The sequence below is a fragment of the Cardiocondyla obscurior genome, linkage group LG04 (assembly GCF_019399895.1).
Source record: "Cardiocondyla obscurior isolate alpha-2009 linkage group LG04, Cobs3.1, whole genome shotgun sequence".
NCBI classification, from domain to species: domain Eukaryota; kingdom Metazoa; phylum Arthropoda; class Insecta; order Hymenoptera; family Formicidae; genus Cardiocondyla; species Cardiocondyla obscurior.
Window position 1 is genome coordinate 11,074,986 of NC_091867.1, and position 18,327 is coordinate 11,093,312.

Sequence of the window (18,327 nt, forward strand, 5' to 3'; positions counted from 1 at the left end):
TTGCAAAATGAGATAACAATACGTCTCTAAGTCTATATCGCGGAATCGTTCCTCTCTCTCTCTCTCTCTCTCTCTCTCTCTCTCTCTCTCTCTCTCTCGTTATTTCTTAAGTATCCACGTCGATGTACTTTAGATATCGCGACTTTTATAAAAATTGCCTTGCGTTCTAACGCCTCTAGGCATACGATGCGTTAATAAACGTTTGCGGCCACGTAATTTAAGCACACTTGGATATAAAAATAAATTAACAGTTTGTTCGTGCGTTAAATTGTTGCATTTTTAAGCTTATATAAGCGTCTAAACGGCTACGAGCCGAATATCGTCTTTTGAAAGCTTATTTTTCACAATTTAACGTTAACGCGTTTATTAGAATTTCTAATCGTAGTGCATAAAAATTTTGCCTTCTAATAGAAAGTAAAATGCAGCCCGTGACAAACGAGTTTATGTTAATTTCTTTAACAAACTTTTCGGACTTGTACGTCGTAATTGTAAACGCATACAGCGCATGGCACGTTGTGAAATTCGTTTCAATTTGTTGAAACGTGTGTAAAATACCGATAGCATATATATATATTTTTTTTTTTTTTTTTTTTTTCTTTAACCAAACATCGGGAAATAACAGGAAATGACTGTTCAACTATTGAGGACGAAAAAGAGACATTTTGGACGCGTCATACCTGCGGCATCGATCGTATATTACGCAATTTAGGACACAGGGGGCACCATGTATTACACATTCAGGACACGGTAATGGCATTGAAGTTAATAATCGCCACCCTCGCGTCAGCCTCGGGAGACACGTATCGCTCGCTTGTTCTCACGAATATTGGCGTCCCGCGAGGAAGCACAGGTTACGGAAGACACGCATTTCTCGTTTATTACAACGAGCGTTGAATATCTTGTGACGTAATATTCTACAATCAAACGATATGTTGTCAAGCGAGCGAGTTATCCCGCCGAATAGAACCATCCAAGTTCAAGATGGCAGGGTTTCCGATTCCTTTCGAGTTCTCCGAGGTCCGATAAAACGGGGCCGAACAAACTTCCCTCGCACTCCCGCGGAACTTTCCGTTTGAATCGAGAGGGGATTCTAATTTGCCAAGAATTATTGGATACATAGATCGCTGGGTCTGGGATAGGGCGTCCACGAACCTTTCTCCTAGACCGTAGGATCGTATTTCATCGTTACATTTTCACCGCATTAGCGATCGGTCGGAGCAATTAACGCTATCTGCTTCGATACGGCATATGGTTGCGAGAGATAAAGGAATCGCTTTCTATTTCCCAGCTGACGTCATTGCCAAGCGCGCGGTAAACGCTGGGGGTACGAATACAAAGGTTCTTTTAATTGCTTTAATTACCTAGGCACCGACGCTCCCCCGAACATCGTCGAGAAGGAGCAAGATCTGCTTCACGCTCTGTACTATACAATTTCGCAATCATCTATTTTATCCTCTTCGCTGAACGTACAACTATTATCTTTGATAAGTAATCAACCTGGTTTTTCTTTTCTTTAACAGATGTTTCCATTTTGCTCGTAGCTTTTCCAGATCCGGATCGAAAATCAAGATTGAAAATGTTGACGATTGATAGGGAAACTCTTTTGACTTTCTTTCTTATCTTTATATGCAAAGTTTATCTTCGACACTCTGGCATTTTATAATTTCACATGATTACGTTAATTCTGCCGTTTTGTTTGGATTTATTTCGACCTATTTTTATTTTTAAAACGCGATAACGCTCCGTATTGATTGTCGCGCCTTATGAATTCTACATTTCATTAAAACCGCGTGATACCACCGACGCTGTTCATTTTTAAACTGCAGTCGTTGTTAAGTGCTAGGGAACGAAGGCGAGGATCAAGCGGGGTCCTTCTTCTTTTCGAAAAGATGCAGAGAGCTAAAATGTGCAAGCCAGCGAGAGCGAGAGCGAATATCGGTTGGTGGTTCGCTTATGATCGATAATAAAATTGCTTACGTGAGCCGTCGCGTTTCGTACATTTCGCATCGTGTACTTGTTTGCGGCTGGAAAGTAATTTGAATATAAAGCGCGATGAATCATCATCATCCTCCTCCTCCTCCTCTTTGGCGATTAGCGCGGTTCAATTTTCGTTGCTGGCCTGGCCGCTATATCATCTATCGTCAGATCGTTTTTCTCTCGCGCACCGCTATCGGAGCGCTATCTTTCGCAGCATCGATTCTTCAGTGCTTCAAATTCTGCCTGCCGGCGAATCGCAGCAGCGAGAAAGGAAGCCCTTAATTTTTATTTGACTTTGCAGGGGCACGCTAATCGTTTCTTAATGAAAATATCCAACTCTGATAGGTCCTCAAAGTATAGGTCGATGAAAACGACAGGCTTTTAATGAATTGGCTTGTAAAATAATTTATTTTAATTGGAGTTTATTTCCCCATTCGAGTTGAAACTCGCATTGGAACGTCTGATATAGAAAATTCTTGTAAATTTGCGACAAGTATTTTTCAATTTTCTTTCTTTCTTTCTTTCTTTGAAACTTGCGCTAAATTTTACGACAAAAATGTACTTCTGGATCAACATCGTCTTTGCGAACGTGCTATACATCTTTCCTCTGTTGTTAAACTGCATTGAAAAAAAAAAGCCTCCATTATCTATTATCTAGTTATCTGGGAATATTTTTTATACGCGTATCTTCGTAAAACTCGCGTTGGGAGGAGACTCGAGTTGCCTGCGAAAGGTATAAGCGAGAAAATTTCGATGCTACGTGGAAGTTAAAGGTTCGAGGGATATCGCGATGTAGCCGCGATGCAAATTCGTTGACCCAGAGCTTATTTTTCGCCTGTAAAAGCACCCACCGGGCTTAAATTAGTTTCCCAACCTTTCGGGACGCTGACTTATTTGTGGGCCCGAAACGGTTTAATTCGGTCGCGCTTGTAGCTAATTCTACATCGTACGGTAATAGTTTTGTATTTATAGGGTGTTACGGTGAATATCGCGGCAAGTAATTTGTTGCCGCTTACCGTCACATCGTATCCGTCGTTGCGCGATTTTAGAATTTATTGGTCATAATATACAGCCGATCTTCTTTCGGACAACTCATTAAAAATTAACACGAGTCTGACAATTCAATGTTTAATCGTGAGAAAGGACAGCGTTTATACGTATGTGTGCAAAATTGATGACTCACAGTGGGGAGGTAAATCTAATGTTTAACTACCGTATTAAAAATAATACACGGTCACGATACAATATATTGACGTAATAAATTAAGATAATGAGACCATCGTCGATCAAAAATATATCCCAAGATGTTTATTTTACGAAGAATAACTTTTTTTTTTTTTTTTTTAAGAAGACTGAACGTGCGTTTTATCTCAGTGCTTAGTTAAAAACATCTTTGTATTAGCTCGTCGCTGCAGTAGCTCAATTATCAATTCCAATTGAAAAACACGCTCTCCTCTCGCAACAACGTCGCGCACGACATCGTTCCCTTTTATTCCGCTTGAAAGCCGCAATCTCGCAGTGGTAAACGATTCGACACTTTGTTTGCCGGTCCGTGGGCTCTCTGAAGCACCCGCCACCCGGCGCTTTGCGAACTTGCACGTACGCACGGCATCGTAATCAATACATGAAAGTTACACGCGCGAGTTTCCATTGAACATTAGGTTTTAAAGCGCGGTCCAGTTATGTCGCTCTCCGCGAACTGTCGTGCTTGTTTATCGCCTTTTCCCGTGGCATCGAAACGTATTAAATCCTGAGAACCGAGCGGTGGAATTCGTTTCAAAGCGAGACGTGCCTATTTTTTTTTACCGACTGGTAACTTTTCCATGTTTTTTTCCTGCTTAAAACTCTCTCCCTCTCTTTCGAGGAAAAAAGAAAAAAAAAAAATTTCTCCGGTTGAATGTCCCCTTATATTTCGCAAGATAGATGAATGTAAATTTTACTCCTTCAATTTTTCAAGCTTTCTAATATTACAAAATCTTGGATATTTTTATGCACGCGCGTCGCATCTGTTAATTTATAAGGTAATTTAAATTTTTAATTGAATAAAAGTATTGTTGCTTTTTGTGTGTTGCAGTGTTATAAATATTCCATCCAGTGATTTTGAAGACTTGCCTCTTATTCAAGACGTGGTGCAACAATGGGTCGAAAAAAGATTCAGATTTCACGTATCACGGACGAACGGAATCGTCAGGTAAAAATTACGAGTGTTCCTGGCCGCGCAACGCTCTTAATTGCAATTAATTAATTTATTTATTTATACACACACACACATATACTATATATTATACTACGTATAATAATTTTGAAAGGTAAGAAATCGAAAGGAGCGAAGCCGGGCAGAAACATTCTTCCGCCTTTTATGCTCGCGATAGATGTAAAGGAAAGCATTTACAAGTCAATTTTAAATAGACGTTTTAATTCTATTTTTTGCCTTTCTATGTAAAATATAGAATAATGCATAATTAAGATAATCGTCTCTCGGGTAAACACGGCGGCTCTATAGATACATTTTTTCCCCCTCTTAAAATAAATCCACGCTCGCGGTGAGAGGGAGTAACGTGGAAGTAACGTAAGACCCTGTGTATAAAAAGATCAAACCTGTTAACTATTGATACGATCTTACGTAACGTGAATGATCGGGCAATTAAAACAACGCGATGAATTAATTACCGCGGGTAGCAAGATATTTGCGCCGGCTGCCGCTGCCGCGTCTTAACCGCTTCGGCCGCGGTCTTAATAGCTCGAATATCCAGCTGAGGTTCACCTTCGATGCGATCCCCATCTGCTTCTGTATGCGACAGGTGACCTTTAACAAGCGGAAATTCGGCGTGATGAAAAAGGCGTACGAACTGTCGGTGCTGTGCGACTGCGAGATTGCGCTGATTATCTTCAGTTCGAGCAACAAGCTGTACCAGTATGCGAGCACCGATATGGACAAGGTTCTCCTCAAGTACACCGAGTACAACGAACCCCACGAGTCCCTCACCAACAAGAATATTATCGAGGTGAGTCCATTTATCCGCCATGGATTCTCAGGATGAACGAGGACGCGCCAAGGATCGACGTATTAACGTTGTCGCTAATTTTTCGTAAACTCTCTCTCTCTCTCTCTCTTTCTTTCTTTCTTTCTTTCTTTCTTTCGTTGGAAAAAAAACATATATCTCACGTTCATGGATATGTATATATGCAATATATGCCAAGGTCGAGACAGCAGTGTGTCGAATATGTACAGGGTGTATCGAAGACGCTCACTACGAATCGCAAGTGACAAAGCCGGAACGATGGATCTTCAACGTTAAAACGAGGATAGATTTTTTTTTTTTTTCCAGAGATTCGAACGTAAACGTTAGGATGAGAGTTTTTTGTTTCGCGCGCAGTCAATTTTTTCACTCTTGCTGAACGCTCGGCGCCGTTTCGATGCTTTTTTGTTTTTTCTATGCAAACGGTAATTCCGAGAGTTAAACCAGAGTAGGATAAGAGAATCGCGCGTCTGGGTGTTAAATTAACATGCATGTGAAGGTTGAGTGCCCTCGGGCGGTGTGGTCACGTGAACCTGTCTGCTGACACTTGCAGGCGCTCAACAAGAAGGAACATAAGGGTGCCATGTCTCCAGAGAGCCCGGAGCCCGACGCGATCGAGTACAATCTTACCCCGCGCACCGAGGCCAAATACACAAAGATCGACGAGGAATTTCAGATGATGATGCAGAGGCATCAGCACAATGGCAGCAGGGTAAATATTCAAATCAAGCTAAATGTCAGTTGCACCAGGCCGACCTTATGTTTATGCAAGAAGAATAGCTACAGTTTCCTCTTTATTACGCCGAGTATGTAGATTTTATGTTGAACCGCTTGCCGGTCAATTAATTTGCTTGTCAAAATTTTTCCAACGTTTACGAAATTTGAAAATTTAGGAGATTGTCCGCTGTATAATTTTCTAAGAATGTCGAATCTCGAGAAATTTTTATCGCAAAGACGTACGATTTATTTCTTTTTCTTATTTAGTTTATTTTAATTTATATTAATATGTTATACGTATTTCATAATTTGCGGGAATTTATTTAATTATATTTCTATAGTTAATTTAAAATGAGAATGATAAAAGAGGGTTTATTTTTACATGAATAATAAGCAGGAAATTTGAATTTTTATGATAATTGATGTACTTATTTTAATAGAAATTTCATGTATTAATTAAGTTGTTTATTCAGTTATTATTATAATATTATTTTCGCTATGTATATTGAGATAAATTAGATACGAGTTTATCAATACGCATCATTATATTACGTAACGTTAAGACGGAACAATAGCAAATAGCAAATTGCAAATTTGCTATAAACTGCTCGGCGTAGGGCTTAGATCTATTCGCTATAGATATTATTAATTTGCATACCTGTTGTGATTGTAGACAATGGGACAATCGAATTACACGCTACCGGTATCTGTCCCAGTGAACAATTACGGCGAATCTCTTCTTGGATCTAGTCCACAGATGGCACATACCAGCATTTCTCCACGTCCATCATCGTCTGAGACGGATTCAGGTATTTGTAATTAATAATAATATTATTAATAAAATTGACGACGCTTTTGAGAATTTTTTTACGTCTAAATTTACTAATAATTAAATAATTTCTTTTCAGTATATCCTCCAGGAGGAATGTTGGAAATGAGTAATGGCTATCCTCCGTCAGCGTCACCATTGGGTGGTTCACCTAGTCCAGGACCTTCGCCCGCACTCGGGGTCGGTGGAGGTAGTGCAAATAAAGGCAGCAATCCGTCTAGGCATTCGCCACAACCTCCGCCTCCACCGCCTCCGCCTCATCCTCACAGGGCTAATCTACGAGTGGTTATACCAACGCCTCTTGCGCAACCTCTCTCCGACGACACTAATTATGATGTAATTGTCTCCTCACTGTTAACAAAAATATTTTAATGATGTATCTCAAGTATTTATATTCATGAAGGGGATATTTTTAACAAAATAAGCTTTTATTTTAACAAATTTTTTAACGGTAGAGAGAGAGAGAGAGAGAGAGAGAGAGAAAAAAGAAACTCGTAATTAACTGCTCAATGTAATGTATGATGAGTAAAGAATGTTCAACATTTATAAGATATTGTGTACGTACAATTGCAGAATGCCCATACGCAGTCTGCGTTAAATACACCTGTAGTGGCGTTACAAACACCAACAGTCCCAGCCGGATATCCTAGTTTTGGACCAACAGATTACTCCTCGGATCTCGGGGGCCTTACATGGCCCACTCATCAGAGGTACGTTGTTGATGACTTATATTCGGCAGCCACCATGTCCAGCATCAGGTAAATCATATTTCATAATTATTGTTGTGAAAGAAAGCTATGTGTCCAGTTGGTATGACGTATCTTTAGTTATTTTATTCATATTAGGTAACAGATGATACATTTTCGGTTCCAATCGGATTAAAAAATTAAGCACGCGTGATAGAGCACCCGTATCATCAATAAATCATAATAAACTCGATGATAATATGTTTAGGTACAGCGATATATTTAAAAAAGTTTGAATTAAACATGAATTTAAATTTTTTATAATTTTTCATTATTCTCTTATTCTTGTAGTTACTTTTTTTTTTTTTTTTCTTCTTCTCTTTGTTTCTCTCTTTTCTTCTCGCTTATCATGTGCATTATTATTTAATTAATGTAATAAAATAGCACGGATTTGTTCCTGGGTAGCTGTAACGTGATATAATATATCGACCACTGGAGCGCTATAGTTTTTTTTCGGTTACAATAGTGTTTGGCATGTCATTATATTGTGAGTGTTGGAGAGTATTCTTCATTTTCATTTACAGGTAGATTATTTGTAATCGAATCTCACATACACTATTACGGAACGATACGTTATCAAAAGTACATTTTCATGATTCACATCATGATTTGATCAACTTTCATCTCTACTTTATGCATGGTGCACGCTTTCGTTGCGCATATACAGGGTTGGGATGCAAAATCAGGGAAAATTTATAGCTTCTTGTAACAATAGACACGTTGCGAAAAGAATATATTCACCCGAGAACATATTTTCTTTTTAATTTGCTAACCGTATACAAAATTTTGTCCTCGTAATATCACGAAATATTTTCGACGTTACAGTGGTCTTCCTCACCTAGCTGTATCGAGCAGTACCCCACCACCATCTACGTCGCCTTTACCTGTAAAGATAAAAAGTGAACCGATAAGTCCACCCAGAGATCCGCACGGCGGGAACAGTGGATCCAATGGTGGTCCTAGCAACGCCAGCAATTTGCACCATACAAACTTGAATGTCGGTCCATCGTCCAGCACCGGTGCTCCACCGCCGCATCACGTATCTCATCCAGGACCTCAGACCCTGAATTTGGTATCGAGCAGACCGAGCAGTAATCCACCTCCGTCCCATTCGGGTAGCATAACACCGACAAATCTCCCATCGCCAGGAAGTGGTACGGTTGGTGATATCAGAACGAACCATTCTAGCGGTGGCGGGAACGGAGGGAACAGTTCAGATTATGAAAACGGGCCGCTCATGAAACGCTCGAGAATCACGGAAGGTTGGGCGACTTAATGTCGATTAAATTGTTGCACTCATCAGTTGTTTGATACCTCCTCGACGTACAACGGCATATAGTGCTTGTGAGTTCCAGTATAATTAAACAAACTCCTTTTAAACGTTTTTGAAACGCAAACTTCGCACTATCGCGATAATAATGGCTACGGGAATGGGTACGCTTCCGCCGTAGCTAGCGGAGTGGAAAAATCTGTTTATATTTTGAAGCTGACACAGAATATACATTTATTTGAAGAAAAAAGAAAATACGGTGCCATAATGTTGAAACTTTATATATATATATATATTATATATATGATAGATACATATATATATATATTTTCATGTATATAATATGAAGTGTTGTTTGTATATATGTCATAAAATTCGTAATAACTTTTGCGATATGGCATTGTGTCCTCGATGCTCGTACGAAAATTAATGCGAGGGGAAACAGTATATTAGAGAATAATGCAGTACCCAAATTGTGAAAATTCTGAAAGTGTAATACTGAATTTAAAAGAGCTTGTGAAGAAATCTACACATAGTGGAAGATTTATAAAGACCAGATATAACCATCGCAAGTCGTTGTTGTTTTGTAATGGTATAGTAGTCAGAAATAAGCCATAACTCGTTAATATGATCTCGCGCTGCAAAAATATGCTTTGTTCGGTAACATTGCCCCTGTGCTTCGCAAATATCATATTCCATTAAATCCAATAGCCGTTTATTTATGGGCAACTTAATTATTTACGGGAAGCTATTAATTGCACTTTTCTGTCCCATTGTGCAGACATTATCGAGAGAAAATTTCGTATTTTATTTTATACATTAAGATTTTTATATTCTTGAATTAATCAACTAATTTTACAATTAACGTGAGTTTATTAACGGTCTATGGTTCCCAAGTATGTGGAAATCGGCTGCTGTACTCAAATTTTTCATGATATTCTATAGAACAAGATTCGAAATTAATATATTGAGTTATGAGGTAATACGAGATAGATAGGCATATTATATAGTGTTGATTAATAAGAAAAAGATATACACACAGCGCGCGTATAGATATATACATACATAAATATATCTATATATATATATATATATATATATATATATATATATATATATATATATATATATATATATGCATATATACATACACGTTATATACATTTTCCACAAGTATTTTGCACATTTGTATAAAGATTATGGAGGAAGAAAACTTGAAAACTTTGCAACCCTCGAAGCCTAAAAATATGTAACGACAATTATTTATACACAACAGATATATATGCTGCATATTAATGCATGTGATGAAATAAAAACTTACGATAAGGAGGATTGAGTGATATTAATATTAATAACATAATCGTAAATTTTTAATGAAACCAAAATTATATTTCTAAATACACTTTATTATATTTGCCAACCATGATCAATTTTATGTATCTAATCTGTAGTTCTTTTTAATATAAAAATTTTGAGAAAGATCGACTATATATAGAAAACGAAACGCTCGTAAAATGATTATGAAAACTTTCGTCGCAGAGATAAATTTCTGTGATATGTAAGAAATTATACATATAAGAGATAATTATCTTTCTTGATATCAGAAGCGCGACCTTTTCGGCCAACAATTATGTAAAAGTAACTATAACGATATTTGGCAAAACAGGGTTGCAATTGTATAACGATGTAGAATTACCTTCTTCCTGAAATCAGTAAGATGAAAATGTGTCAAGATGATTTCAATGTATGTTTTACAATTTCAGGATGTGTCCTGATGAGAATCGTTCTTTCGAGAGTTGTATTTGATAAATTATTGTAATTAACATACTAATGGAATACGCAGGTATATGAATGAATAGTGCCTGGCACCATTTGTGGCCCTCCTGTTAGGATGCTTTCCCAAATCGTATATGCAGTACAATTTGTTAATAAAGTCTTGAAAATGATAAACTACTTAAACGCGATATATATGTATATATAAATATATATACGAGAAACGATATATGATGTTGTAAGCTTTATAATGTGACTTTTTGACAAATAGCGTGGGAAGGCAACCTCTATTATAATTGTCGAAGGTTGTACGATGAGGTATGACCCTCGGTATTCATTTTCTTTATTAACGCATATTAGAAATGTTGTCATATGACTGTACGAACAATTGGTATGTGGAATATGAAAACGTAATGCGTATAGTCATTAATCTTAATCACGAATTTTTAAGATGATCACAAAGTGCAATCTCTTAGCCAACACACTTTTTTATCAAACAAAAATATAAAGAAATTGTTATTTTTCATAACGAAGAAGTAAACTTTAATGTATTAAAGATATATATGTCTCCACTAGTTATTAAACTTTTTCCTATTGACACGAAATTTATTATATTTAATTGATATTTAATTGTAATATATTCTATTCATATATTATGAAAACTAATTGTATATACCTGGTTTGCAGGTATAAATGTTTACAAGTGGATTTATATTTTTAAACTTTATATTACGTTTAAATGCATTTGATCGGTATGTCAAACAGGAATTTGAATAAAATCGAAGGCAATCTCTCAATGTTTGTTTCATCGACAATATTTTCTATTGTAACATTTTTTTTCTTTTTTTTTCCGTAATTTTAAACATAAAATAAAAGCATTATATCGTTTATTTGATCTCGGCGTTGTTGTACATTGGATAATATTGGAACTTAAAATTCCTCACGTACATTTACCTCACACAAGATATAATTTAAATTTAATCTTAACGGATGTTATTGAACTCAGAACTTGTTAATTCTTTCTCTGAAATGCCCTATTGTGATATCGAAACTATCATGATCCCTCTGCATAATAAGTTTATCTAAGATCATTTTAAGTGTTCCGACATCAACACTTCTATAATAATCACAGTGTGATGCGAAAAGCATGAGCAGTACTTTATATGCAAGGTTTATATGTACTATCTGATCTATTTTATCATAACATACAGTACGATAATGCATAAAACAGAGAGTAGGCAATTTGTTAAATGTACGTTAAGTACATGTACGTACACTTCAATGTATATTTTTTAATATGAAGTACATGTAAGTTATATCTGTGAGCAAAAATAAGTTGATGTAATTAAAAGTGTATTCGTCTTGATCGGCACAACTTATGACGAACATTACTTTATTATTAATCAACGTCGCAAATAATGAAATAAAATTTGTACCTTGCAATTTTCACAATTTTATTACAAATATTGTGAAATATTTTACTTTTTAAATCGTTTAAAATGCAATGGAGCAACGGTATCAATTCTAAAAGACTTTTGTATCCCGGTGGTTAAAACTGTTATTTTCTGCACACATTTTTTTTTTTTTTTTTTTTTTTCTTTTTTTTTCTTTAATTTGACACGCAAGCGCGAATTGTGAAAAATTACTGCTAATTTGTGTGATACATGGTAACATGTAAAATATTTGTTGTCTTCTAAATACTCTAGTTACTTGCCGTGAATTATGATCATAGAGTTGTGCCTCAAGATTTCAACAGATATTCAATACGTAAAAGTAATGATAATTATTGTAGTTAAAAACTCAGAGACTATTGAAATTGTTGGAACGCTGTGAACGAATGGACCATCGTTAGAAGAGCCATACGCATAAGATAAATGAGGTCTACGAATAGTTAGACGTTTTATATTGCATAAGCTAAGATTGTTTGGAAAAGAGGCCATTATAGGCTTTAGGCAATGTTCGCAAATAATCGAATTGCAATGCACGGCACAAGTACCAGATCACTGTAACAATGTAGTAAAATAAAATACAATGTATATGTACTAGCCACAACTGTTGTCACCACAAATATGAATAAATAAATATATAAATATATATATGTATATATATATATATATATATATATATATATATATATATATATATATACATACACACACACAATTAAGTTTAAATACAGATTTAAGTACTGGACATATCTGTAAAGCCAAGTAGCATCACATTTTTAATGTCATAAGAATATCGTCATTTTACTGTTACTATCTGTATCTGTGCATTTTGAAACTGAAAACGGTATGACCTGTTTGATACGTACACAATCACACCAAAAGTTACAAGATCCTTCATATATTTTTTAACATATAGTTATCATATTATTGAGTTTCCGCTTAGTTTTGAAATGCACTCTGTAAACAGATGAAGTGTATGACGGGGGACATACTTTAAACATTATTATGTAGTTTTACACGTATTTGTATAATACAGTTTAAAGGGGAGGTTGTTCAGCAAATTCCTCAAATTGCGTATCGTACTGTTACAGTTAATTTCGAGGTACAGTTACATTATACAATGTATAAAATTTTTAAATAAAACAGTATGTATACACAGGACACACACACGTACACACACATACACAGGTATTCATAAAACGCATTACACATAAAAGATTTGCATCATGCATACACAGCCGGATGTATGCATATGTGAATATACATGTATAAAAGTTATTATAATAATGTGTAATAGTAATAACATACAATATTATAGTCGTGCGTTACGTTAGCTGATAATTGCGAGAATAAAGGAAAGTAATTCATATAGTGCCATCATAACTGACTAATTAAGGGAAATACCGATTTTACGTTTTAAGTAGTAATATCATAGGAGAGTATATTTGAGGAAGAAAAAAAAAATACTTACAATGTTGAAGACAAAGACTCGGTTTATGTTTGTAATAATAATTATAATGTTTGCCAAGTTTGTTATATAAGTACGAAGCCATTGAGAAATTTTATGTGCTAAATCTTAAAGACATACTTTATCCTCTTATGCACATTCAATGCCACACGCAATAGTACTTGAGTTCACAAACTCTCGAACGGTTTGTGCGCTCATGGAGTTGGCGTGAATACGCTACGGACACGTAATTACAAAGCTCCTTTGTTTGTACGTTATACCTTTGGTGCTCGACATTATCCAGTTATTGTTATACGTTATTACTGATCTGTATATGACCATGCTACCATATTGCCTATTATTGGTCAGTATAATCATTGTCAGAATTAGTGATAAATAATGATTATTTGATAACGCTCTGTGTACATCACACACATACATACAACATTGTAAACATATACACATTGTGGTTATATTTCAGTGTATCAGCATAATGATATGATTATTACGATGTTGCCCATAGAATACATTTTACTTGGTTTTTACATTTGGCAGTATTTTATTTTGGCATTATTCCATCCACCTGTAGCTTTTCTCAACGTTTCAACTTGTACATATAGTGTGCTTAATAATTTTGTATGTTAACAATTATTTGTATACTTGAATCGGAAATCTGGAAAGAATTATTTCACGAATTTATCTCATGTTGCTCGCATGCTTTTGCTGTGTGTTAGGTTATGCGTGATGATTTGTATCGTTCAAATTCATACGATTGTTTTCTAATTTGATATACAAAGCGTTACTCATTAGCTCGATAACTTTGTTAATTTTGAAATATGTTGCTTGTTAATTATGTTCACGATGGATCGCTTACTAAAACGACTTTGTTATGCTTTAAAAAAGAAAAAAAAAAAAGAAAAAAACTGACAACTACTTCTACGAATAGTAATCGAAATATTTAACACATTTATGCAGGAAAACTATATAAGAAATAATCATATAAAGTCAATAGAGTCAATATTACATGACGGTTAATAGTATATATGTCGTGTCTGGCATCTTGATACCCTGGTGTGCTAATTTATTTTCTTTTTATGTAACTTTTTAATATACATGTACTTGTCATGAAAGAGGAAAGGAAAAAAAGTTTTTATTTCTTTTTAAATTTTAGTATAATTGTTTTGTCGACAATTGCGTATATTACACGTTACGCGCATAAAATCTTTATTCGTTCACACGCACATACACCCCCTCACCCACAGTTTTCTCTCTTCGAAGATGTAATATATTTTTAATATACATTTTTCTTATGTAGATCTTGGTGAAATGCGATATTTTTGTAACGCCAACGTCGCCACGGCAGTTGAGTTAATTGTGAGCCTGTGTCTCTCTCGGGATGCGCGACGATAGTAATCACCTCGTGCGCGATTGCGCAAGTACCAAATTTTTTGCGAGCGGCTCGATGTCGTATGTATGTGATTATGTGTTACGCTGAATACATTTTGAGACACAAGGGAATATAAACCACGATTTCAGGATGCTTTCGGGATCTTAGAATTTCGTCAAGATATGTGTTCACAGGGGTAAAAGTTGATAAAGTTCACGAAAAAGAAAATAGAAAAAATATAATAGTTTATAATGACAGTTTATCGCAATATATATATATATATATATATATATATATTTTTTTTTTTTTTTTTTTTTTTTTTAATTGAACTTTAAGTATGTAATCTGCATTGTTTTCTCGGTTTACACCGCATTTTATTCGTGCAATACTTATCGCAGAGAAAACGTTTGTATCTTGTACTTAAATCTGGACCGGTGTTCTGTGTATTTGTTATAAATTAAATCGGGGATCAAATGGGTGGTCTTCGTTGCAACAAGTGGTCGAATTAAGGATGCGTTTTGTCGCTTAAACGGAAACAAGTTTATGTTAATTTCCTCGTTGTACATAATGTGTCTTTCGGTCTTTGACTTATTCTTTCTTCTCTGGACGGTCAGACGGGACAGTTAGCTATGTGTTCTGAAACTTTAGAGATCTCGACCATGTGTCTGTGCACACAAAAAAAGAAAAATACACTCACTTAAACACGCACGCACACACACACATACACTTAAGGTAAAAAAATCGATACGTTATTCAGTGTAGCACTGTTGGTTTGCACTGAATATCAATCTTCATTGTGACGTCCACTAATGTAATTTGCAACGATTGTAAACACGTAAGATAGACGTTGAAGTAACACTCGATCTTTCTCGGTAGAGGTGGATCTGAAACAAAGTGAGAATCGACATATCTCGTTATCTTAATAACGCACGAGCATTTTATAAATACATACGAGTATTTTTAGCTCTAATCCAAAGCGGAGCTTGAGAGCAAAGTACTTTTTTTTTTTTTTTTTTTTCCCAGTTACAGGGGAAAAAAAATATCTCCTTATCACTACTATGCTGTCTGTATTGGTTTTTTTATTCTGCTAATCTTTTTATTAATTTAATTTTTTTGATTAATCAAGAGACATAAAAACATAATTTAAATGTAGTAAATAATCAGTAATCTGTTTTATTAATTAATTTGTTCTTTTTTTTTATTTTAATTAAAGAACGTTCTATCTTACGTGCATACGATCGTGCGTCTATCCTCTGTAGAAATGCCTTATTATCACGTGCCTCAATTAATATTTAAACTGTTCACCTGCTTATACCTACTACTCGTTAGTCTACGTAACGAATATATGTGTAATATCGAGTTATTCTTTGTACTGCTCTTGTAAATATATTCTGAAGAATTAATGTCACCCTGTCGTCTATATACTGTGTATACTGTCTCGTACATTATGTATCTACCGCTCTTCCACTTCAACCAAACGCACAAATTTTTTTTTTTTTTTTTTTTTTTTTTTGTAGAAGAACGTCTTGCAAGCGAAAACGCGACTTAATTAAAACAACGTGACGCTTGCCAAAATTTATTTAAGAGATATTCAAGTTTCATCCCGAGGGACATTTGCAAGGCGGCCTCTTCTCCAGTTTCTACTTTTATCCTTGAATTTTAATTTTTATCAAAAATTAACACGCTGATATTAAAGTTTCAAAAACTTTTTTTCTTTTATTTTTTAATTATTCTGAAGATACTTTATATTACAGTTACACGTGAACATTGTCTTTCTTTTTTCTTAATTTAACTTTGGTAAATTACAAGTTTCATATTCTTTTCAATTGGTTCGCTTTCCACATAACAACCGTATTTCTTTTTCTCTAAATATCCGTGAGCGTCTTTGTATCGCATGACACGTATTCTACACAAATCAATCTTCCACTTCCAGTCGTTCGCTTTCTCATGTTCTCTCCATAATATTTTTCACACTTTTCGTACACCCGTCCTTAATTGTAGATCATGTAGTGAGACATAGGACTTAACTTTCGCACTTGTAACAGCATTCTCTTTTTTCCATTCCAGCACGAGCCGCCACGAATGTCGTTGAAATTTATCACACGCAGAAATCCAAGTACAAGATATTATATTATCTTTGCAAATCTCGAGGAAAGGAGACATAGACGAGCGGGAATTTTTGCGCAAGCGACAAGCAGTATACGCTGAACGTAACTTAAAGGAGAGAGGGAAATTTCGTGTGGGATTTTTCAAAGAGGTCACGTTTGCTTGACAAGTGTCAAGACAGTTATCAATTTATTTCGATATATTGTTCGAGATTTATACGTTTTGTCTTTACGTTAAGAGTGTGGCTGCACCGTCGCCACAACACGTTTCAAACATAACCAAACATCTGTCTCAAACGATAAATATTCACGGACATAGATAATTTTAGACTTTAATTAGAATTACATATGGTACATTGTGATTTTGTAATTACATATGCCGCGAGCCGGCGGAAATAAATCTGATTGTGAAAATGCCGTCAAAACCTGCGATGGTAATTGATAAAAATTCCTTACTTTTCTTTATTGCGACAAATATGTTTATTATTTAGATGCAATAAACTTATTTCAGAATTCCAAACGCAACAGCAGAAGCAAAGGCAATATGTTGGAACCGCGTGTGCCTCCCAGGCCAGTGGATGCTGGCAATACAAGTGGGTTGGATCCAGAAGCAGAGGATCGTTTTGAACTGGAACTGTGTTGGTGCATCCAGCAGTTAGAGACGAATATTGGCAAATTGCAAGAGAAGCAGGCGCTAAAACTCAGTAAACAATTAGATTCGTTGAAGAGTAATACTGCGCCGTTAGTAAAAAAAAGGCAGATAATGAGAAACACTCTGGGAGATTACAGAGAGAAAATGGCAGAGGATGAGCAAAGGCTTAGCAAGACTGCGTCAGCTGTCAAGTTTATTGGCTCTGCCTCAGCAAATAAAAAGTCGTTATTTATTAAGAAAGCTACAGGATGCAATGCACAAAACTTTGGCAAACAAGTAGACAATAGATTGCAAAATGCAGAGAAAACTGCTGGTGACAGTAGTGATACTCCATTTCAATTTAACTTTCAAGCATGTCAATAAAATTAAATTCTCCGTTTGTAAAATATATTAATTTCTGTGATAATATTCTAAATTTCAAGCATCTTATTGTTGGAAGGATTGTTTGCAAAATGCAGTTTACTGTAACAAAGTTTAATTTTTAATAGACATTCTCAATTTATAAATGTATACGTTCGTCAAGCTTAATTACGATTTGAGATGTAAATAGATATCTTAGTAATATTCAAGTATTAAAAAAGAACTTTATAATTAATAAAATTGTGACGAATAAAGGTGAATAAACGAGGAGATAAAAAATTACATCGTAATTCAAAACATAATTTTCTACTTGAAAAATGTACGAAGGTCCTGTGGCGCAACGGATAACGCGTCTGACTACGGATCAGAAGATTCCAGGTTCGAATCCTGGCAGGATCGGACTTTTTTTATTTAAATTTTTAAGTACAATTAAATTCTTTTTCTAAAAAAAAAAAACGTCTAATAACAATATTTACAGATCAATAACAATTTTAATCGATTAAAGTTTAAATCAAACGAATGTTCAATCAAATGATTGATGATTAATATTATCTAAAAGTAAAAGGTTTCAATTTTGTACAAATGAAAAAAAGCAC

At 35.2% G+C, this 18,327-nt stretch overlaps 2 protein-coding genes and 1 non-coding gene across 9 annotated transcripts in view; all 3 read left to right on the forward strand.

Annotated features, from left to right (window-relative positions):
• Mef2 (myocyte enhancer factor 2) overlaps positions 1-16,022 on the forward strand; it is a 68,272-nt gene extending 52,250 nt beyond the window's left edge. For 4 of the 7 annotated variants that reach the window (XM_070654952.1, XM_070654951.1, XM_070654953.1 and 1 more), the window contains 7 exons: positions 4,052-4,168; positions 4,779-4,982; positions 5,551-5,709; positions 6,388-6,523; positions 6,623-6,879; positions 7,117-7,301; positions 8,115-16,022. In XM_070654952.1, coding sequence (XP_070511053.1) covers positions 4,115-4,168; positions 4,779-4,982; positions 5,551-5,709; positions 6,388-6,523; positions 6,623-6,879; positions 7,117-7,301; positions 8,115-8,565 — 1,446 coding nt within the window. In that variant the 5' untranslated portion in view covers positions 4,052-4,114 and the 3' untranslated portion in view covers positions 8,566-16,022. The remainder of the gene's footprint in view (positions 1-4,051; positions 4,169-4,778; positions 4,983-5,550; positions 5,710-6,387; positions 6,524-6,622; positions 6,880-7,116; positions 7,302-8,114) is intronic. The other 3 variants (XM_070654958.1, XM_070654956.1, XM_070654957.1) reach the window with 3 other exon arrangements.
• Positions 16,023-16,108: 86 nt separating this feature from the next.
• LOC139101649 (UPF0488 protein CG14286) lies at positions 16,109-18,013 on the forward strand. Its single transcript, XM_070654967.1, has 2 exons — positions 16,109-17,153; positions 17,231-18,013. The coding sequence occupies exons 1-2, from the start codon at positions 17,133-17,135 to the stop codon at positions 17,732-17,734; spliced, it is 525 nt and encodes a 174-aa protein (XP_070511068.1). The 5' UTR covers positions 16,109-17,132; the 3' UTR covers positions 17,735-18,013.
• Positions 18,014-18,057: 44 nt separating this feature from the next.
• On the forward strand, positions 18,058-18,130 carry Trnar-acg (transfer RNA arginine (anticodon ACG)). Its single transcript has one exon. It is a non-coding gene; the product is annotated as a tRNA-Arg (tRNA).
• Positions 18,131-18,327: the final 197 nt, after the last annotated feature.